The 22,845-nt window shown below is 33.1% G+C and overlaps 1 protein-coding gene across 3 annotated transcripts in view; it reads left to right on the top strand.

The window, feature by feature from the left end:
• The window catches only part of LOC118181218 (uncharacterized), a 75,025-nt gene that overhangs the window by 31,129 nt on the left and 21,051 nt on the right, over positions 1 to 22,845 (top strand). For all 3 annotated transcript variants that reach the window (XR_004756846.2, XM_035350301.2, XM_035350300.2), the window contains exons 17-29: positions 45 to 109; positions 2,909 to 3,056; positions 4,997 to 5,114; positions 6,829 to 6,929; positions 7,040 to 7,111; positions 8,554 to 8,660; positions 9,818 to 9,890; positions 13,390 to 13,485; positions 15,008 to 15,166; positions 17,976 to 18,110; positions 18,209 to 18,293; positions 21,535 to 21,623; positions 21,808 to 21,870. Coding sequence is in view for 2 of the 3 variants with exons in the window: in XM_035350301.2 (XP_035206192.1) it covers positions 45 to 109; positions 2,909 to 3,056; positions 4,997 to 5,114; positions 6,829 to 6,929; positions 7,040 to 7,111; positions 8,554 to 8,660; positions 9,818 to 9,890; positions 13,390 to 13,485; positions 15,008 to 15,166; positions 17,976 to 18,110; positions 18,209 to 18,293; positions 21,535 to 21,623; positions 21,808 to 21,870 (1,311 nt within the window). In the remaining variant the exon portion in view is untranslated. The remainder of the gene's footprint in view (positions 1 to 44; positions 110 to 2,908; positions 3,057 to 4,996; positions 5,115 to 6,828; positions 6,930 to 7,039; positions 7,112 to 8,553; positions 8,661 to 9,817; positions 9,891 to 13,389; positions 13,486 to 15,007; positions 15,167 to 17,975; positions 18,111 to 18,208; positions 18,294 to 21,534; positions 21,624 to 21,807; positions 21,871 to 22,845) is intronic.

The following is a 22,845-nucleotide window of genomic DNA, read 5'->3' as shown; positions in this document are numbered from 1 at the left end:
ATTAGAAAAACTAAATTTCTCTAAAATAGAACTTTTTTTTTTAGATTTTGCAAGCCGTAAAGAAGTGCTGGGCTTCCCAATTTGGATTCGTTGCAATACAGTATAAAAGGTCTGCATTTATTTTGAAATTCTAAATTTTTTTTTAAGTGTAGTTGTTTTTTATGGAACTACACTTTATAGTATGTATGTATATAAATAAATTGTGTTTAAAAAGGTACAGACTTTTGTTTAATTATTTTGTTACAAAAGAGACTATTAGTTAAACAAATTTCTAAGTATATATTCTAATCACAACATTTCTTTATATTTATAAATGGTTTGTTTTTTCATCGTTCACTTTGAAAATTTTAGATAGCTTATATTTTTTTTGGGGGGGGGAGGAGGAGAGGTCCCTTTTTGGTTATTTGGTTCTTTTCTATTTATTCGATTTTTTTCGTTATGCAGTTAGGCCTAAATTTTTAAAAAAAGTCCTTATTTAATAATTTTTACTTTTTATATTTATTTTATGAGAAAGTTGGTATTAGAACCGTTGCTTCCTTTGTTGTTATTGCTCTACACCGACGACCCTAATCGTTATGACCATCCCCGCATTTTTTAATGAACTCGTCTGGATGATGCGAAGGGCGCATGAATAAGTAGGTATGCTATTTAACTGCTGCTGGAGAAGGTAAGGAGTCACTTTGCATTTATTTTTGCGATTGATGGGAAAGGCTGCTGCTCTAAGTGAATACGAGAATGCAGAGTGCAATGGCTAGAAGACTCAGAACGAGTATATCCTATAATACACGATTGGTAGGTTGTTAACGATCTGCCGTTGTTAGTATTTATGTGAACTGGGTAAATGACGGTGAAACCAACATTAGACGCCAAGCTGTTGGACGTCCGAGCGTCATCAATAAAAAAGGACGTCGGAGACTGTCCCACTTGGTACAAAAAAAAAAAAAAAAAAAAAAAAAAAAAAAAAATCAGCGCAAGGCAGTGTGTGAGTTGGCAATCCAATACACTGCTAGTCCAACTGCAAGTGTTTCGGAACATACAGTTCAGCGGACACTGTCGGACTGCGCAGCATACGTCCCACTCGTGTGCCCCTGTTGACCAAGTGTCATTGTCGACTACGTCTACAGTGGGCCGGAAACATCGAAATACGACCATGGGTAAGTAGCAGACTGTTGCTTGGTCGGATGAATTATGATTTTTCATTCGTCACGTCGATGATCGTGTCAGGGTGCGCCATCTACAAGCGAACAATTGTTCTACCCTGTACAGCAGATCATACACAGGCTGGTTGTGGCGGTATTAGACTTTGGGGGACGTTCTGAAGGGCGGCTGTGGGACCTTTAGTTGTGGTAGAACAGACTGTGAAAGCTGTGGACTATATGAACATAACTGAGCATAATTGGACATACATGAACTGATCAGTTGCACCCTTACATGGTGTCTGTCTTCCCAACTGGAAATGGAATCTTTCCGCAGGCCAACGCTCGATGTCACAAGGCTCGAATCGTGCTGGAGTGGTTCGAAGAACGATGGTGTTCTGTCTACCTAAATCTTTGGATCTTAGCTCGATAGATCACATTTGTGATGCTAAGGAGCTTTAGCTCAAAGCTCAAAACACCACCATGTCGGAGTATCTCGGCTTTGCTTGACTGTTGCTTAGACATTTGATACAACCTGTCCCCAGTCATCTACCAAGAGCTTGTAGCATAAATGCCAATGCGAGTTGCAGCTGTTTTGAAGGCCAAAGGTCCCAAAACGCGTTATTGATCAGGTGGTCATAATGTTTTGGCTCTTCAGTGTATTTCATTTCATCATTTATGTGTTGCATTTCTGCAAAAGGCACGAAACACGTTTAATTCTTATTGAAATGGTCTCTTTGAAATTTCCTTAGAAATACGGGGAATTTTTCTGTTAAATCAACGTCAGTTTAAGATTAAATCAGCTTTATTGTTTTGTATTATGGACAGAAATTCGCTTAACTTTACTAGAATAAAGCTAACGTATAAGCGCTTAACATTTATCAAAAACATCGATTTTGAGATATTTTTACCAGTCATTCTATCTTATCATTCAATTTTTAATTTAGTTATGTGTAAATTAACCAATATTAGAGAAGTCCCAAGTATGTTTATGAGGCGCATTATGGTTGAAACAGATCAAAAGTAAAAGAAAATTATTACGTACTTTTTGATTTTTTGCTTTATGTTTCTTTGTGAAATACTTTGTATTTAATGTATTATTCATACACTTTTGGTGCTGCGTTACCTAGGTCGTTTCCAGCTTGTCGTATAAATGACGAATTCCTAATAAAAATTTATTTATTGTTTACCTAAAATTTTCTAGCTTTTGGCATTACTTGGCTTGCCTCCCAATACGTTTCGGTTATAGAACCGAAATCATTAAATGTAAAGCATATATTTGAATGTTCTTTGTTTACGGGTTGTCCAGAATCACAAACAGGAATCACCCTGGAGAAATACTGAGATTACGTAAGACAGTTGAGAGTTAAGAAAATCATGTCCAATTAAAAATCGGGAAAACATAATTATAACTAAGCCATAACTATAGTCCGAGGAGAATCCAGAGTATTATATCCCTGGCCCAGTGAACTTCGCAAAACCTTCCCGTAGTTTTGCTCGTAAATTAATTAACATCAAATCTTGCTAAATTTCACATTAACCAATCTCATAACAGGATGATTTATATTAACAGTCATTAAATATCTAGGTTCTATATATCTAGGTTTGGAAGCACTTGTTCCTTTCTTCGCAGTAAATCTGCACTCTTACATTACATAATATAAATATTTATTTATTTTCATTTATATCTTTAGTATTATGGCATTCATTTTGCCGCAGAATATCAGGTTGCTAATATGTTGCATTTATATTTTCCATTTATTTATGAATAGGCGTTATGGTCAGTGTTTGAATTCCCCCATGGCTGTGGTCATTCAGGAGATGGTGCCTTGTGATGTTGCTGGTGTGCTATTTACCTGCGATCCTGTGACAGGAAATCCAACAGTCATGACTATAACTGCCAACTATGGTTTAGGAGAGGTATTCTTTATAAGAAATATATTACATCGATATTTTTAGGTTAAAAATTAATGTTCAGAATTATACTAGTCTGTTCACATTATTCATTGTATCAAAATTATGGCATATAAGTCTTTGAGTTTCCTTACGACTTTAAAGTATTCATTCTAATACTTACGGTCTGTAAAAAATGAAAAAAATCATTGCTTGGTAATTATGCCCGGTAACGTTATGGTTTATGGAAATAAGTTTAGCAAGCATTTCTACACGGCAAGCAACCATTTTCATAATTGATGCCGTTTGTAAAAGGTGAAACCACAAATCATCAAACAAACAGCTTTGATTTGGTTGCTGTTCTTAAGATTCGTTCTCAGAAGTTCTGAATTTAAGTAATTAATAAACATGAAGAAAAAAAGTGTTAATTCTCTCTTGAGTATCTTCTCCAGCTTGCACCTAAAATACCTTTAAGAATGCTTTGTTCTCATGCATATAAAGCCTGATAAATAGTGAAACTGTTGCAATTTTTTAGACTAGAAAAGAGAGTATATGAACAGTCCATTTTGCCTTACAGAACCCTTCTACTGAGAATATGAAAATTCTTTTCGTTAAATTCTATTGAAAATGGTTATGAAGAAATTGTGGGAAGGGGGATTATACGCTTAATATTCTAGAACATTTTACGTTAATTACCCAACTATTGCGATTTAAATGTTTACTCTAACTTCCCCTCTCCGTACCCCTCACAAGGATGCAAATTAGTTTAAAACGTATTTAAGTCGAGGGTTTTGAGTGCTTTAGATTTCAAGCTTTTAGTAGCTATACCTGCAGTTTATGTTCTATCGCACACTTTTGCCAGTGAATATTTCAGCTTTCGCCATTCTGCTAGCCGACGTTAAAATGCATCATTAAACTAAATGTTAAAATACATTATTAAAAGGACTACTTAAGCTAGTAAGCTAGTAGTACTAGCTTAAGTAGTTCGTTTGAGAAGTCTTCGACTACGATACCTTGAATTCGAATTTCAATTTATGTTTATTTTAAATACTGGCAAATGGCGGTGTTGACTGTAAGCACGAGTTGTGAATTCTATTTAAATTCATAATTAAATAAAAAGGTCATTTAAACCTTCTTATGATTATTTGTTATGATATTTCAAACGTAGCGATTTAGTCTAATAGGGTCAGAATTAAATAAAATTCTGCACGATAAGGATACTGTGAAATCCATATTTAAAGATATAAAGTGTACACATTCATTTCCATTGCTCTGTCTTCTATATGATGGGTTTGGGTTCGAGTCTCTACGAAGATATGATTGGTTTTAATGTGTACAGTATTTAAGGTGCAGGGTCACTTAAAAATCGATCTAACCAAAAGTTCCCTCTAAAGAGGTTTCTCAAAAACAGAGGGGTAAGAAAAGAAATGTTTGGCTTTCGTTCTCCAGGGTACACTCGATGAAAACTGGTATGGAATTGCGCAATGTGTTACTACTATCTATAAATTGGCCATGATCTTAGCCAACACGGGAACTTTCTTCTTCAGGCCTATGGACAATTCGTAGGCCTTATTTAAGGCCAACAACACAAGTAACCATGCATAAATAAATAATGATAGTGCTTATATCTTTACCAAAGAAAATCTGTACTTCTTGGACAGCAATACAAGTTAATTGTGCAAAATATGAAACAGGCTATGTATTTGCTTAAATTTAGTGTATTACAAAACAGGAAATGACTTAAAAATGGTATCCTTAAGACTTTTCATCAATTGGCTGCCTATTCCCAATGGCAGCATAAATTTCATTGCCGATGAAATATTCTTTTTGAACAGACTGCGAGTTTCATCATTCAAAATGGTTTTACACATGAAAGAATAAATTACAAAAAGCAAAAGATGCAAATATATAAATATTCTTTGAATCAAAATGATTTTATGAAGATTTTCAAATACCATTTTTTTCAGAGTGTCGTGTCAGGATCAGAAGAGCCAGATACAATTGAACTACAAAGGGATCCCGAAGATCAACTTACTCTAAAGAGTACAACAATCGGAGCGAAAAGCAGGAAGATCATTGCGAAAGGTTATAATGCATTTCATTACACTTTTTCTTGACTTTTTTCTTGAATACTTATTTAAAAGAAGCTGATGTTGACACCACTCGATTTCATTGTAAGGTCTAATAAACTAGACACATTTTTTTTCTGCACTTCATTAAAACTTATTTCCTCGAATTATTCTAACCGATCCTTCAAGGCAAGTTGAAAGTGATATCAAAAATTGCAAATTTTGAGATTAAATATCCCGGTCAATTTTTGTCGTAGCAAAGTCAAACTTCTTAGAATTTTATTTAATCATCATGAAATAAAACTTTCCCAAATATAAATATGGGAACCGGAAATAATCATTCAAAATTAGATTTCATTATTCGTCTAAAATTAACATTTTTGAAATTTGATATTGACAAAATACGAATTTTTTCGTCATTTTAAGTTCTTCTTTAATTGGAAACATATAACTGCTACCAATGATTGCGAAAATAAAGGCTGGGTAAGGGGCTGGTTATATATAGAGAGAAAGAGATAGAAGATATTATCACAAATGTTTTTAAAACAAATTGATCCCAATATTATTTCCGCGCAAAATGCTGCTGAAAACTATACTATATATAGCAATTTGATTCTGGCGATTTCAATAAAATCGAAGATGCACAACTAGATGTTATAGCTGACCCATATACAAGATTTCAACGTTCTACGGCTAATTGTTTTTGAGTTATGCAAGCTACATATATGCATACGTACACTGCGGAAGAAAAAGGGGGGCAGTTTTAAATCTTTCGTTCTACTGGGCCGATTGACGAAATTCTACTTGCGTTTTTCATGTCTCGAAAGCGCGACTTCTTTTTATCCCTCTGATTTCTCTTTTAGTGAGTGTTGCTTACATTACTCATGTCCTTACGTATTGGGGATCTTACGGTATTAAATGTGTTGATTTGGAAAGCTTTTGTACAAAGTTATATTGAAAAAACCGTCTCGTCCTTAATTTTTGCACACCAGTGTATTTTTCCTATTCGATAGTCCAATGACTTCTGCATGTCTTCATTTCTTTATTGATATTAATTGCTGCAAGGTATTATTTTTCACATTTCACTTCTTATAATGATATGATCTTTTTTAAATAATGAGTAGAAAGAAAAGAAATAAGAATTCATTTAAAATTTGCGCAAGGAAAAAAACATAACATGTGCAGATCTTTTACTTAAAATACATGACTTTTAAGCCAACGCTACATTGTTGAAAACTTTCATTTTCCAGTCATCCGTCTAATCAAAATTTTTAAACCACAGTGCATCAGATCCATAAATGGAAAGAGTCTTTATCAAATTGACTACTAATAATTTTTATAGCTTTTATTCCCTTTCCTCTGAGAGACAAAGAAAAAGCTTTTCCTAGCAATCATCACGCTTCAATCAATTAAACACCTTCAGCTTCCAAAGTGTTAACCGCGACAACAACAATTCGATAAATGTTGGTCAGAGTTCCAACAACGCTGCAGTGACCAGTAGATTTCATTCTTACTTGTGATAGCTTTTATATTAAGTTTCTTTATTTATTTACTACTACACTACACAAAATAATTTGCTACATAATAATGTCTTTCACTTTATTTTAACGTGTTCTGTAATGTGTCGTTTGGGGTATTTTTCGTCTTTTAAACTTTTTATTGATGTAATTGTTGTTGTGTATTTTGTTTACCTTATTATAATGATCATAGTACTCTTTTTTTTATCTCAGATGTAGAAGGTATTACATTGGAAGAAGTTCCCGAAAATGAGAAAGGAAATTGTTGTTTATCAGTAGAAATGATAATGCGACTGGGCCAGCTTGGGATTGAAGTATGAAAAATTTCCTTATGACTTGCATTGTTCAGTTTTTTCCATTTGATATTTCTTAAAATGAAGTGCATGATCTTCTCGTTATTTAAATAACAATGATTTTTTTTTAGGTTGAAAACTATTATCGCTCCCACAGGGACATTGAATGGGGCTTCTGGAACAACAACCTTTACCTCTTTCAGGTGAACAGAATTTTCTGTTTGAAATTAATTGAACGCAAATACTTTTCATCAATGAAATTAAAACTTTCCGAAGAAATAATCCACATAGTAATTGTAAAGAGAATGGTATTGCTGCATTGGTATATAAATTTGCTAATTAAACTATACAGATTTGCTAAGAAAACTAATGTCCTTTGTACTCCTTTTTTATTTAGTTAATGCATAAATATGCATTTACTGTTTTGCAAAATGCATTCATCTGCTCCTTTAATGAGGTATTCTCCCGCCTTCTTAGCATGCCTTCGTAGCGTAGTGGTCTGCACCCTGGGCGCGTATTCCAGAGATCCGTGGTTCCATTCGCGGCGAGGGCGTTGCTTGTTTCTCATCTCTCCTACTTCCAATTAACCTAATGTCTCTACAACTTGATGCCTCTTATTTCATTCAGAATAAACGTACAAAATACCTTCAGTTTCTTCTGCATATTCGTATCCTCCTGACCAACTGAATGCTGTCATTCTAATAAGCTCTCTTCGATAATGTGTTAGTTAACAAAATAAATGTCTCCAAATTAAATAAAATACAAATTAAACCAGCTTAAAATTGTAAAAAAAAAGGAGTTAATTAAGTAGAAAAAAGAATACAAAAATAAAAAACCAACAAATACAAATATTTACATAAATTTACAACAGCCTAGTTTCAAGAACAGTCGCTTAATTTAATTAATTGTACTAGCAGAAGGTCCAGTTATAACGCTAAGACATAATGCAGTTCCGACTCTATAAAAGAAGTTATTATTTGCTAGTTTGTAGAATCTATGCAAGTATAAGTAGGTTTCTTTCCTTAATTTTAATATCTAATAATAATAAGATAGAAATTAATGTGCAGAGCTTAAGACCCCGTCCGAATAAAAATTAAGTGTTTAGTTTCTGTGTAGCTGGAATAAGTTGATAAAGGTCAATTAAGTTGATAAAGGTCAATTAAGTTGAATGATAAAGGTTAAATTAAATAAATAAATAAAGGATAATCGTATATAACTAATTGATAAATGTCGTATCAAAATAAATAAACAAAAAAATAATTTTACAACTAAATTTTATCAAAAAACTGTGTTTTGCCTTTACTTACTGAAATACACTTTTTAGTTTCATAATCTTTGTTAAAATAATAATAATATTATTATCAAAGGGAGAAATACAATTTAACAACATTCGGATAATTAAGAAAATCGGATTTTGCTAATATTTGAATGGATTGCATTTGGATGGACTGTATTTGGATGGACTGCATATTTGGATGGACTGTATTTGGATGAACTGTATTTTGTATGGGATTTATGAAACTTTTCTATATTATTAATTGCTTCTTGTGTTACCCATCCTGTATGTGCTTTGCCTACCAAAAATTTCGTACAAGTATTCATCTGTTTACCATTTCAAAAGCTTATAAATTTCAATTATTTTCAGTCCCGTCCAGTTACTAGTGGCACAAATGAAACAATATTCGAAATAGAGCATGAACTGGATGGTCCTCTTAGACTAGAAAATGATTATTTAACAGTCTCACACATAGCGTAAGTATTAACACTGCTTGATTGTTAACGTGCATTTATATATCGCATTATGTGAGACATCATTTTACGAAGCAGGTAATTTGGGTGTTTTTTTCGTGATGTTATTTTGCGATAACGAACTTATCTCGTAGAAAATGGAATAACAAGACATATGTCTGAAACAAGAACTGAAACTAAAAATGCATTATAAACGTAGAGCAAAATCGTGTCAAAAATAACAAATACAAAACTAGTTGAATTAATACCGCACAGAATAATCCATATTTTAAATCATTGCGTTGTAAAAGAGTATTAGAAAATCTTTACAAAAGTACAAATTTTCTGAGTTTTACTTGTTAGCATATTAGATACCCGTTTACTTTTGTGAGATTACTTTGTGCTCAGATATATATAATTATGCTGTTTTTATTCAACTTGCACTCTATTATTTTAGGAAATGTATTTATCCATAAACAACTTAAAAATTAGAAGTCCAAAAAAGGTTAAAAAATACTTGTACTATATTTCTATAATTCTAGACTAAATGAGCGGACTAAAGAGAACAACACTAACAGCTTTATTAAAGGTAATTACTTTATTCAGCACTATGTTTCCTGAGCCGAAACTACTGCACATTATAGAAAGTATAGAGTATATGAGAGTTTCTTTCTGTCTACAATAGGTGGAGCTGTATTCTAACTTAATAACGTAATTTGATCCTTTCTAGGAAAGACATCTAGATCAGATTTCTTCTGTGAGATAATATGTATTCATTTTAAACATATTTCAAATGTCTCTATATGATTTTGATTTTAATAGCATGTACCTAACTTTATTGGATAAGATTTGTAAAATGTTTTTAAATTTGTATCTCTTGATATTAGTGGTTACCTGTCAACTTAAATGTTGAAATATTAAGTATTTTTTTATCTTTTCTAATTTGGGTAAACTTTTTTAAAGCTTGGAATTCGTTTTTCGTTAAGTAAAGAACTTGAAAGAATGTACCTTCTTTCTAAATGCAATTTGAAATATGCAAATTTTTGTCTGCATAATTCTTCAAAATATTTTTGATTTCTATATGTCAGTTTGTAAAATGTTTGATGGTATGTGTAGCTTGGTGTATGCTTTTGTAATTATATTAAAATTTTAATCTGGTTTCGTTTTTGTATCGTCATTAGGGAGGTAATGCCAGGAGCAACTACGCCTTTAGGAATGGAGACCTTTTTCAAGATATTTGATATTGGATTTCTGGTTAGTGTACTATTGTTAGAATTTTATTATCTAAGTTTTTCGATGATAATGTTATGTGTTATAGCTCTTCAAGATCTCTTTATATAACCAGGCCTCATGAAAAAACAAAAATCTTTATTTTAGCTTGAGCCTATAGCAGTATTTCTGGATAAGAAAAATGACTAGATAATTTTATAACTGCAATAAGAAAAACACCTAAAACAAGCAAAAGACAGCAAATTTCCCGTAACATAAGGCGAATGTCGCAGATTTCAAAATCGCCCAAAGAGCAAATGCCAAATAAATGAACAACAAATTTCAATCACAGATTAAGTCTCAATTCCGGCTGATTTAACAGTTCTTCCCAGGCTACTTGCACTACTTCAAAAATGGGAAAAGGCACTATCAAAATATATTGTTCTGTTCTACTTTTTAAAATCCAGGCTTCTTATAAAATATGAGAATATTTACACTACTTACAAGTAGGTTCCTCATTAGTTCTTTACCATAGTCGTTGCTTTTCTAATCATTTTTCCGAGCGTTTTTGATTTTATACTTGTAGAAAATAAAGTATGGAAATAAATGAAGAAGAAATCATTTGCCTGTATGAGAGTTATGCTGTTACTGAAGTATGTTTGGTAACGCACTCAGAAATCTAATATAAATTTACAGAGTTTAACCAAATTTTTTTGTTGTGTCAGCATATCATAGCATTTTCTGTTAAAACAGAAAATTTAAAATAAAATAAAATAAAATAAAAGTTTAAACAGAAAAAATATAGCATTTCTTTTTAAAATGGTAAAAAAAAACAATAGTAGCATAGAATTTCTGTTAAAACGGAAAATGCTATATATATATAAACGGCTTTGATAAGCTAGAAAAAAATATTATGCAACTATTATATCATCAGAGGCTTGATAAGCCAGAAATATGCCTTATTTACTCGCATATCTCTCACCTTTCATTTTTTTAATTTATTTTCTTCTCCAAAACTCGAGAGGGGAAAACTATGCGAATGATTTTGAAGGACGTAGTTACAGTAAGAAAATACAAAATAAACTGTAATCATGCATAAACTACCTTTAACTATTACAATATTATTTATTTGAAAGGAGCCCATATTCCATTAAGAATATATAGCAATATTGAAAACTGTATAAAACGATAGCTTCATTTCTTTTCTTCGTCCTTGAATCCGCCTGCTCGTACTGTTGTATACTGCTATACCGCACTCCTCAAATCATTTAATGTTGCTGGAATTGCTATATGTGTTTTAAGCTCTAGAGCTTACAGATAGTCACCATTATCATCGTTCAGTCTGTCTTCACACATGCCTTGATCTTCAGAGTGATCAAAGGTATTAGTTATTTCAGTTTTCTGTAATCTTTTAACTGTTATTGCTTCGTTAGTCACAGCCCATTAACTCAAAATCCACAAACGAATAAATCAGTTAGTAGGACGATAATTATCACTACTCAGACGAATCATTTTAATATCTGGGAACTTCCTTGTTCTAAGGAAAGCGAAAATTACGCAATTTTAAAAATTTTTATAAACTTGAGCTCAAAACCTAGAGAGGAAAATACGCAAAGGGAAAAACATATGAGTAAATATGGCAGTATTAAATATGTTGACTAACTTATTTCGGCGCGAAATTTGATGCAAAGATCCATTTAACAATTTAAGTTTCTAGAATTTTTAAAATTTAGTTGATTTCAATTTCGTGGGACTGATGTCTGAGAATTATTAAATCCTGTAACTAAACCTTTTTAATGATTTATTAATTTAATAGTGCGTTCCTTCGTAATATAAGTGGTTAACACTAGCAACTGAAAGTTTCCCGGATGGAGTCGGGTCAGGGTTTCTATTTCTGAAATACCCAATGTTATCAACAGTAGCTACGAACTGAAATGCGGGAAACGGTAATTCGAATAATCGCTACCAGAATCACCGCCACTGCAATTGGGTCTCGTGACTCTTCACATTTGCCTTTTAAGTGGGGAAGAATGTAAGAAATTATTGCACTTTCCTGTGCATAGCCTCGCGGTGTCACTAAGTAATCATTGGATAAACATTCATTAAATTATTATTTAGCTAGAAAGTGGAAGATTAAGGTTCCTGTGACAACACAGTTTTTTTCTTCCATTTCCTGACACCAAGAAACTTAATACTCTCCACATCTTGTGTCATTAATCTATTATAGTCGGAGGATTGGGAGCCACACAGACATCATTCAGTCTTTAGTGCATTTACATAAAGACATATTTTTAGCGCCTTCAGCGATTTTTGAGTGCAGTATTAACTTTCTCTTTGTAGCTAGAGTATTTTAAAGTTTAAAAAAAAAGGGGGGAACGAACATACCATCTTTTAAACACTAGAAGAAGTGAGGTTCAAAATATCAATGAGGTTTAATATCAATGAGGTTTAAGATTATCAATGAGGTTTAAGTTAAATTTGTGACTAGTAGCACTGTATCTGTATCAATATTATGTCCGCTTTTCAAATGTTGCCACCTAATACTACTTAATGTATTATTTAAAAAAATAATATAGCGAATTTAAAAAAATGGCAATACAAATAAAATGATATTACCGCCAAATGTCTGTTAGTAGGATAAAAAATAAAAGAATTTTGCCATCAAATGTTATCGCCATGAATTATTTTTAAAGAAATAAAATAAAGAATATAAAAAAATGCATGAAAGCATTTAACACTTTATCCGGAATTCTAAAGATATCCCATATAAAATCTTTTCATGCTAGCTGGATTTCTTAAAAGCATTACTTTTTTTTTTTTTTTTTTTTTTTTTTGTAGTAAGTATTTTAGGCAGTTGGCCACGCCTAAAATACCTACTGCAAAAAAAAAAAAAAAAAAAAAAAAGTCTAGTTATTTGAAAAGTGAATCAAACAAAAAAAGTTATTCCAAGTAAAAGTGGTTTGAGAATGTTAGCCTTTTGGGGCTAAAAATGTATGACAATACTTAGTACTATATCAGGAATTCTAAAGATATTTTTAAAAAATTGTGATTTTGCTGCTGAATTTCATTTTGCTTAAATGCGATGAAAGTAATGTTTAGTAATGACGTCAAAAGGACAAAAATAAACTTTCTGTCATCAGGAGGAAGAACAAGAACAGATATATAAACTGCGAGCTCAGGGGAGGCATAAAAAAATTTAGCAAACTTACGGTGTAACGTTAAAATCTGTCTCCTTTCAGATTTTGTTTCTTTCTTATATAAACTGCGAGCTCAGCGAGGACATAAATAAACCTTAACAAACCTTATGGTGCGACGTAAAAATTTCAGATTTTCTTTCTTTCTTTTCTTCTTTCTTCTTTTTTAATACATTACAGCCATACCCTTATTATATTAGAACTGTTCTGCGTTCTGTTAAGCAAATCATCGCAAAAATTTGTAACATTGCTACAATTAAGGTTCACTTCGATAAATTGCTTCATTTATTAGTGGTATAGAAGTGTTCCAAAGCACCATGACTTAATTTGTGTCACTTTTGTGTTTTCAGGAAGAACAAACAGAGTGGCTGTTTCCTTCTGGGTGCCCGTATTTCCGTTGCTCTTGGGAGACTTTCTATAATCACTTCATGTTTAGAATGACAGATGTAAGATTAAATTTTATTTGTATGTTATCACTCTTTCTTACAACAGATCTTTTTCTACTAAGTAATCATTGGATAAACAGCATGGATTCATTAAATTATTATTTTACAGTAACATGTATATATGCGCAAGGTTAAGAATGAATCAGTTTCAAGGTTTGAATCCTGACGAGGACATTGCGCATTTTTCACGTCTACTGTTCCAATGAAAAACCTAATGACTCTATAAAGAGACCTTCAAACATTTAATCAGGCAAAAAATATTACAAGCAAAATTCATAGAGTTAATAGCTAAATTTGCACAAGTTTTCGACAGCCCGCAGAAGCGGCGGTTCTAATGCTCAGGAAAGTATTAAATATACTTTCTTCTCATTGTTATTGACTACACTCGTTCGCCATATACAAGTTTCCGTTTGCATATTATGTGCGTCTTTCATTTTATATAAATTACCTCAATGTTCAAACTCAGATGCATGTTCTGAAATCAGCTGACGCATCAGAATTATTTTTTTAAAAAATAAAAACATTTTTATTACTAAAATAAAAATATTTTGAATTTCGCTTACTACGTATCTTTCGAAACGTACCTATACAATAATAATAATAATAATATCTAAAAGGGAAAAAAACTTCAAAAACTTATGTTTATTTTCTGTCTGAAATCTAAAGATTGGTAACTGCAAGACATTTTTGTCAGTTACACTTCATAATATTGAGAGCTAAATATTAAATTTTCAGACTGAAATTTACTTAAAATAGTTCGAACAAATTTTATTAATTATTAAATAATAACTTACTTTAATTTAAACTGAAAGAAATTGTGAAAACTTACTTAAATTTTCAAATAAAAGTTTACAAGTATATAACCAAACTTGAGAATAAGTAATGACAATTTAGTCATTTCCTCTTATTTATTAATTTCTTTCCGACGCATAAATGCTTGTATGTAAACAAATATAAATTTATTTTATTTCTTATTACAGCTTGACACTTAAACGCGCTTCGCTTTTGATAAAATTTGTAGCCTTGGACAGAAATTGCTAGAAACTACCTTCATCACGGGCTGTAGATGCTCAACCGTCCGTCTTTTTTTTTTTTTTTTTTCCCTCCCTTATTAATTTTTAATTGTGGGAAAAGAGCTGTTCGCGTGCAAATATATTCTCAAACAAAACGATTGTTCTTAGTGCAAAATTTCGTAACTGAAATTGAGTATATTTTTTGGTAAGTACGAATAAAAGTTAATCAAATCTGTGTCTTCAAAATCTTTGAATAAAATTTATATCATATTTTCAACTAGTTAGCTCCATTTATAGATTTTATGATGCATTATTTACGTTAATTTTTAATGGTAATACAAATAATGTAAATTTGGACTTCAAAAAACAAAACCTTGAAATCTTTGTAGTATTATATTTTCAACAAATTCATAATTGAAATGTCTTCGCTAGCCGCATAAAATTGCTTCGGGGGGTCGTATGCGACCCAATTCTGTTCTCTGATATTCATTCTATTCTCTGATATTCAGGTTTTCCGTGGGCAACATTCGGATAACATCGATTACTTCTCTCAAGCAACTATGATAGCATTTTTCGGCAGAATACTCAGCGATGAAGAATTATTTCAAGTGTGCAGAGACCGGTTCAGAGACTTCAAAAAAGAAGCTTCTCTGACTGAAATGGCGAAAGTAAGCAAAATGATCATGACATTCTTATAAATAACACAAATATTTCTATTGAAATAAATGTGCTTAGATAATTTTTCTCTACAAATTGCTGCATACGGATTTTTTCTAAATCTTCCCATTCCCCCTCCCCTCAGCTAACTAGACGAAACATTACAAAAAACATAGCTATTTTTATTTAGTATTGCGTGCATATATGAAATTTACTGTAAACTTTTCCTAAATATTTATAGCAGAAGCAGAAAAGGGCTTTTTAAGGTGCATGCATCGTAGGTATGGCAAAATACAAGTTGCGTTTAATCAAGAACTTTTGTCAAAAAAAGGTGTTTTAATGAGGTCGCTGATAATATTGCCTATGCTTCCTTTAAAAATGTGGAGTAACTTTTGCATCATGGCATTTAGAGACCAATAATTATGTTGGATGAGTAACACTTATATAGGATTGACACAGAATAGGACGAAAACTGCAGAGATTCGACAAAGTCATAGGTTTGGCTCCGTCAGATTGAAACCGGCATCAATGTGAGACCGATATCAGTCGAAATCGGTTTTTGAGTTGCTGTGTCGAGCCTATAACGGCGAAGGGATTGTCCGTTCTGCACTATATTCCCATACCGCATTACGTGAGAAATCAGTGAATGTGTCGTATCGTTTAAAAGAGACGTACAAATTGAAATCTCGGGCAGTGGTTGTATTTTGTGAGCAAGAAACTTACTCTCATTTGAGAGTCATCGTCAGTTGCTTTAAGTGTGTGACGATAAAGTAATTTAGTGCGAGGAGATCGCAAGATGACATGCAATGTTTAAAAATGGATGTACGGATATACATACTGAGGACGATTTTCTGCAAATAAGAAGGTCAGTTTGACAATAAGAAAGAATGTTGAAGGTGTTGTTAAAAATGATTCATAAAAATTTGCCAATATAGGTGTCTTACATCAACGCAGTGTCTGAAGTTTCTGAAAGTGTGACAAAGTGTTTGGTTTCTTGGTAACTTAAACTAAAACACCATGCAGATGCAAAGCAAATGCGAGGAATACAGTCTGAAAAGAACTGTAAAATCTTAAGAAGGTTAAATAATTTTTTTATTAAATCAGAAGCGGAACAAAAATGCAGGTCTCAAGTTTGACAAAATCAACCAATCACTTTTGGCGATGTAACTTAAAGTAACAAGTTCAGGTAGAAGCTAGGCTAGCACCTCCGTTGTACCACAGGTAATTGAGGTATTGCTGAACCTAGCTAACTGTTAAGCTTTCCACCCCCAATATTGAGGGAGGACACACCAGGGAGTCAGTTTTGAGATTTAAAACTAAGTGTAGTAGCCAAAAGCTACACAATTGATTTAAATCGAAGTTGGCTCAAACTTCTCACCGGCACAAGAATTTAAATTTCGTGAAATACAATATAATGCAAAGCCGAGGAATACAATCTTGTTTGAGCTAACAAGAAACTTTGTGTTCTCGAGAGGCAAAAACACGCTTTTTTTTACAATCCGAAAATCTCACTTTTTATACTCTCAAAAGGGAAACGGAAAGGGGAAGTGATAGTAAAAATCTAATTTATAATAACTGATTAGATTAACATAATAGAACCTTACGTTGTATGTATATATGATAAAATTGAGAAAGCAATTTGTACCTTTAAATATGGTCAGCTTAATTAGAAGATAACCCGTTCGATCACCTAGAAATTCTTTTTGAATTATAACAAAAATAATAATAGCGAAATAATAAAAGCTGGCACTTTTTAAATAAAGAATTAATATTATTGTGAACTTTGGGCTCGTGAGTATTTCTGAATACGTGGGTTTTCTTTAATCTCAGTTTTGCATTGTAATTACTTAAGCATTAAGGTAAATTTGTTCTATTTTCTCAGAGCCAAAGAAATTTTATTGCCAATATATCCACGATCTCAATCAGCTGTGATCTTATTTATAAAAATTTTGAAAAACAAATAATTTTGTTAAATTGAATGATAATTAGAGAGACAGTCGATAAAGAATTGAGATATCATTGTCAACTCAGCGATCTTCAGTTACTGTGATTCTATTTGTAACAGATCTTATACAACAGAAAATCATTCTCGCTGCTGACCTGAATGATCATTTATAAGATCAATAAACATCCTGCTTTCTCAAAAATCGACAAAAAGAAAGATGATGGGACGGTTTTTAGCACTATCTCACGTATTTCTCTTTTATGGAAGATACTGTTAAAAATGTGTTGTTCTCTGGCTGATATCCAAGTTTAATTTTCTTTAGCTACATAACTTAAGTACTGTCGAAAGAACACACGAAAATTTTCTTCAAAGGGTAATTCCACAAGTAGGAGAATGAATATGGACACTTAATGTGGATTGCTTGCTTATTTTTTACCCGAACTTGCTTATTTTTTACCCCCGAATTTGAACATGGCAAAGCACACAAGAGCTATCTGCCTAGGGCGAAAGCTACATTTATGGGGGATATTTTAAAGCAAAGTGCATATTTGTGGTTACATATGGAAAAATCTTTAAACAAAAGGCATCATTTGTCATGATAGGGACCTACCAGTCTATGACCCGGTTGACCTACCAGTGTTCAGTCGTTTCAGATGTTCAGTAACTGGTGGGGGCATTGAATAGTTTTTTCCTAATCTAGCTCCCGATAGCCTCTTTAGATTTTAGTGGTTTCTCCATATGAAATGTAAATATGAGTCTGAAATTGTATAGGAAGGTATTCAGTCTTAAATCAAGTAATCATTAAGTATTTTACCATTATAAATAACTTAACATTTATAGAATAATAACTCGTTTTTTTTTTCTTTTCGTTAAAGCTCGTGTTGAATGCTGGTAAAAGAATTCGGAAGATGGAGAAAACTTATGCTAACTACCGAATTCCATACGAGAAACATAAAACATCGAAAGAACTCTATGATTACCTCATGCGCTCTTGCTCCCAGCTGTGCGATGTAAGTTCATTTTGAAACTTAATATTTTATTTCAGTTAACAATCATATTTATTTTAATTACTATTTTTTATTAATATGAATACCTAATGTACTATTAGGTTTTCGTCGGGCACGTGAAGGTTTCTCAAGCATCGACGTTGTGGAATATGTTCATTTTTACGGTCCTCGGGAAAGCAAAAAAAGGTAAAATGCATATAAGATTGCTTTATTCTGTTCTTCCTGTGACAAACACTTCCTTTTTTTACTCATATTTATACTATAGCCCTAACTTAAAATATATTTTGCCAGTTTGATTCGAAACTAATTAAAAAAGTAATTATCGTTCTCCTTCGAACGTGCTGACATGATGTAACTGGCAACAGGTCCAACTATCGATTTCAAGATCTGAGGTTCGAATTTCGGTGACGCAATTGATGATTTTTCATGTGTTTTAATCCTGAAAAAACAAATACCAACATACCTTTATTTAAAATGCTACAGAATATACCTTATCTATAATGCCCTGGAAATGCGTTATGCTTAAAAATTAGCTAATATTTCTAAAGTGAACTTGGATTGTGAAAAAGATTTTTTCTCAGATCGTTTTCAAAATTGCAGGCCTATATTTTGTCATATTTCACATCAGGCTTCAGTAATCAAAAACAATTAACAGATTGTGTAATATTGTACCTAACAGAAACAGTTCTTATGAAAATACAAGATTATTTACAGAATAGAAACCAAGGTCTTCGTATACATCAGTAATTGAATAAACCGAAACTGGCGACAGTGCTTAGAAAGTTAACTTTGTATTACGTGAAAAGAGAAACACAATTTATATTCGGAATATCTTTCATCTTTTGAACCTTGTCGCGAGAGTACAAAAACATTATAACAGCCACCAAGAATTCAAGAGTCTTTAGCAAGCCCATTCGCCTTACCTTTAGGGCTTTGGAAGGGCACCTGATCCACTACTCTCTCAGCCATTCAAACCCTGTTGTAAGATTTATATATCTCAAAACCGTTTCAATACTTATGTAGCGAGACACATTGTTAAAGCGAAAGAAGATCCAAAGTCATTAAATAACTGACAATGGGATAATATGCAGTGTTAGTTGCGACAAGCAAATGAAGTCAAAAAGAGGAACCCGGAATCTATATGCAAACACGATGCTGGTGGTATGTTAAAAATTCGAACGCAGAAGGAAGTAATGCAGATTATTGCTAGAAGTTCTCATTACTTTACTTGTGCACTCCTATAAGCATATATTGATACCTTCAACAATTATTTGTGCATGCATGCGTATTCTTCTCATATGACCACTTTAGATTTTGTTTTATATTACCTATTTTTTAAAAAAGTAGTTTTTTATAATAAAGCAATAAGCTGGGGGGAAGAATATCACGCCAAGTAAATTAAGTGCAAAATTATCTATCCAAAAATCACAACATCGTATTTTTCACAACTCCATATTTTCCTCTCGTAACAAATGCATCATTATGCATAAAGGAATTTTTTTATTCATGATTTAAAAAACGTGATCTAAAAATGACTTATCTGTTAAAAATAATTTTTGTAAGCACTAAATGCTTCTCTATTAGAAATGTCTATTATCTGAAGGTGAAGCATATTAATGTCTTTTTTCAAGGTTCCGGTGTACCAGAAAGTGTTAGTTAACTAAGAGTATCTGTCGATTGGCTTGTAACGGAAGTTCAATTGTACGTTTAAAACCTGTTTTAAATTAAAAATTGTTTGAAATATTCATTGAACACTCATGTCCATAAATTAAGGATAATGCGGAGTCACGCGAAAATCGAACTCTAAAATATAGATAGATATATCACCTGTAAAATCACTATACACATCTTCAAGAATCACATGCAAATTTGAGGAAGTAGCCAGATGACACTGATAGTACGTCACAATGACGAGAGTGTAAGAGAGTGATATATAAGGAATACAGGCAAAGAAGTAAAATTCTTCGCAGGCGCTTTATAAGCATTTCAGTGTAATAACCGAATAGTTATGACACAAAGGACGCATTTAGATAATTTTTTACGTGGTAGAATTATCGGCCGTCTGGAATGTGGGCGTACCCAACTGGAAGTATCAGACGAACTTGGAATTGCCCACAGTGTCATATCCAGGCTTTGGCAACGATTCCAAGATGATGGTAATGTGAGTAGATGTTACAGCACAGGTCGCCCCAGAGTTACAACGCCGAATGAGGGCCGGTATTTGGCAGTTACTGCCAAAAGAAACAGGCGGAGCACAGCCTCAGACCTGTCTCGTCAGCTCTCTTCAGCCACTGGCACGACAATTTCAAGGCAGACCGTGTACAGACGCTTAGGGCAGATTGGTCTATATGCTATTAGACCCGTCAGATGCGTTCCACTTACTGCAACTCACTGTCGTCTGCGGTTAGCCTGGAGTAGAGAGCATGCATTGTGGACACCGCAACAGTGGGCTTATGTGATGTTTTCCGACGCGTCCAGGTTTAGCTTGCAGTCTGATTCTCGCCGGACTTTCATATGGAGAGCTCCAGGTACCCCTTACCACCAAGAAACCATCACTGAACGACACCGTTACGGTGGTGTAGGAGTGCTCGTTTGAGGTGGAATTATTCTGGGTTCCAGAACTGACCTGCATGTTCAAATTGGAACCATGACAAGCCAAATCTATCGGGACGTCATTCTGGAACAACATGTACGTTTGTTTCGGGGCGCCAGGGGCGCACAATTTGTGTTTATGAATGACAACGCCCGTCCTCACTGTGCAAACATCGTAAGCGAATGCCTTCAATCGGAGGATATCACCCGTATGGACTGGCCAGCATTCTCACCGGACTTTAATCCAGTAGAGCACGTGTGGGATATGCTTGGCCTACGAGTTGCAGCCCATCAACCTCCTCCTACATGTCTACCGGAACTTCGGAGAGCATTGCTTTTTGAGTGGTGTACTATCCCCCAAGATCAGATCTATAATTTGATACTCAGCATGCCTAGGCGTTGTACGGACTGTATTGCATCGTCCGGGAGACATATAATGTATTAAAAATCATACCAACCATGTAATATTGGTTTTTTGTAAATAGGTTTTTTTTTTGTAATTTGCTCCAGGAAGAAAAAAATCGCTAATTTTTTTAATAATATCAAACATATAGCATCGTTTTTTGCTCTTTACCTTTTGTTTAATAAACAAGCTTTACATATAAGTCAAATTTGTTTTGCTTCTAACTCTTCCTTTGCCTGATTTTGCATTATCCTTAATTTATGGACATGAGTGTACAAACGTGTGTTAAATATTTAAAATTTAAAACTTGCACCAATGATAAATTTAAAATTTGCTTTAAATATTCGTTGCACAAACTAAGTTCAAAATAATGATTATTTTCTACCATTTTCATGAGCAGAATATAACAGAAATAATGATTTTGCATTTCAGGATTTGACGATGATGTTTACAGAGATTTTTCTTCTCTCATGACCACCAGCAGCGATGTGATAAGTGCTGATGTACCCGCAGCTATTCAGGTAAGCTCGGAGTTGTCATTATTAAATAAATATTGAAACTCTTATATAGTTTTCTATTTCTTTGTGCCTGGACGTGAAAATCGTTTGTTCAATTAACTTGTTTAAAATCTGTGTAATTAAATTGTTTCAATGAAATAATTTTAATATTAAGAGCTCCAATTAAAAGTAATATTTTTTTCCCTAGAGCCTTGCTTACTACCTCTCCGAGGCTATCAGTGCAGAAGAATTCAAGAAAATGAGCGTTGAAGTAAGTATTTGTAGGGTTGCTATTCAGGGTTAAAGAGTCTAAGTCCTGGTTGCTATTGATCTGGAAATTAATTTCAAGCAAATAAGCATTGAAGTAAATATCTGTAGGGTTGGTATTCAGAGTTTCTAAGTCCTGGTTTCTATTGATTCGGAAACTAAATTTAAGTCCTGCGAAACCAACTAGAGAAAACAGCAAGTTATCGCTAAAACTAAAACTTGATAATAGAGGAGAAGCTTTTAAACAGCACTTTTATTTAGTCTGAACCTTTTAACATAAATGGCACGACTTGTGATACAGACAAACAAAAAATTTTGGAGATGTAAATTAAGCAATAACAGTCACTTAAATTCAAATGCGGGTGACAGGGTATAAGACTACACATTCAATAACATAAACTATAGGCTGGTTCAATGTTTTACTTCGGCATCGGCTAGTTGCTTCGGCTAGTGAAGAAATGGGAAAGCCGGGATATCAATTTCAGCACGTTGAACGCCGCAGCAAAATCGGGTAAAATACTCTGTTGGGCCCTTTTTTAAATTCTAGAGTTTTCTTGTCCAATTTATCCTGAAAATACAGTCAGCATATAACCACGTAAATAATAATTATTTGAAAGTTACTGCAGCAAAATATATATTAAAATCATATAACAATTTATGGAAGAATGCTTCCAGAAAGCTGAATACCAAGAAAACGGAGCAACTTTCTGATGCCGTAGTAATAATTTTTAACTGTATAAATCTGCATGTTTGTGAAGCACCGGTGGCTCACACGGCTTTAAACAATACAAAACCTGTGAATAATTTCGAAGCACACGGCTCCAAAATAAGTCCGCTGTGACTCATCAGTAATGCACGTGGCAGTCAAGGTGTTAAACATAGTTGATGTGGAATTCTAACAGTCCAGTGGGAATTCCAGTACTTCTCTTTCTATATATAAGTTTCAAATCCTGTGCTAAAATACTCTCAAAACTAATCA

The sequence above is a fragment of the Stegodyphus dumicola genome, chromosome 7 (assembly GCF_044657685.1).
Source record: "Stegodyphus dumicola isolate Sdum_Otavi_A_Nest chromosome 7, ASM4465768v1".
Taxonomy (NCBI): Eukaryota; Metazoa; Arthropoda; class Arachnida; order Araneae; family Eresidae; genus Stegodyphus; species Stegodyphus dumicola.
The sequence above is the reverse complement of the archived record's forward strand: the minus strand, read 5'-3'. Positions and strand labels throughout refer to the sequence as shown.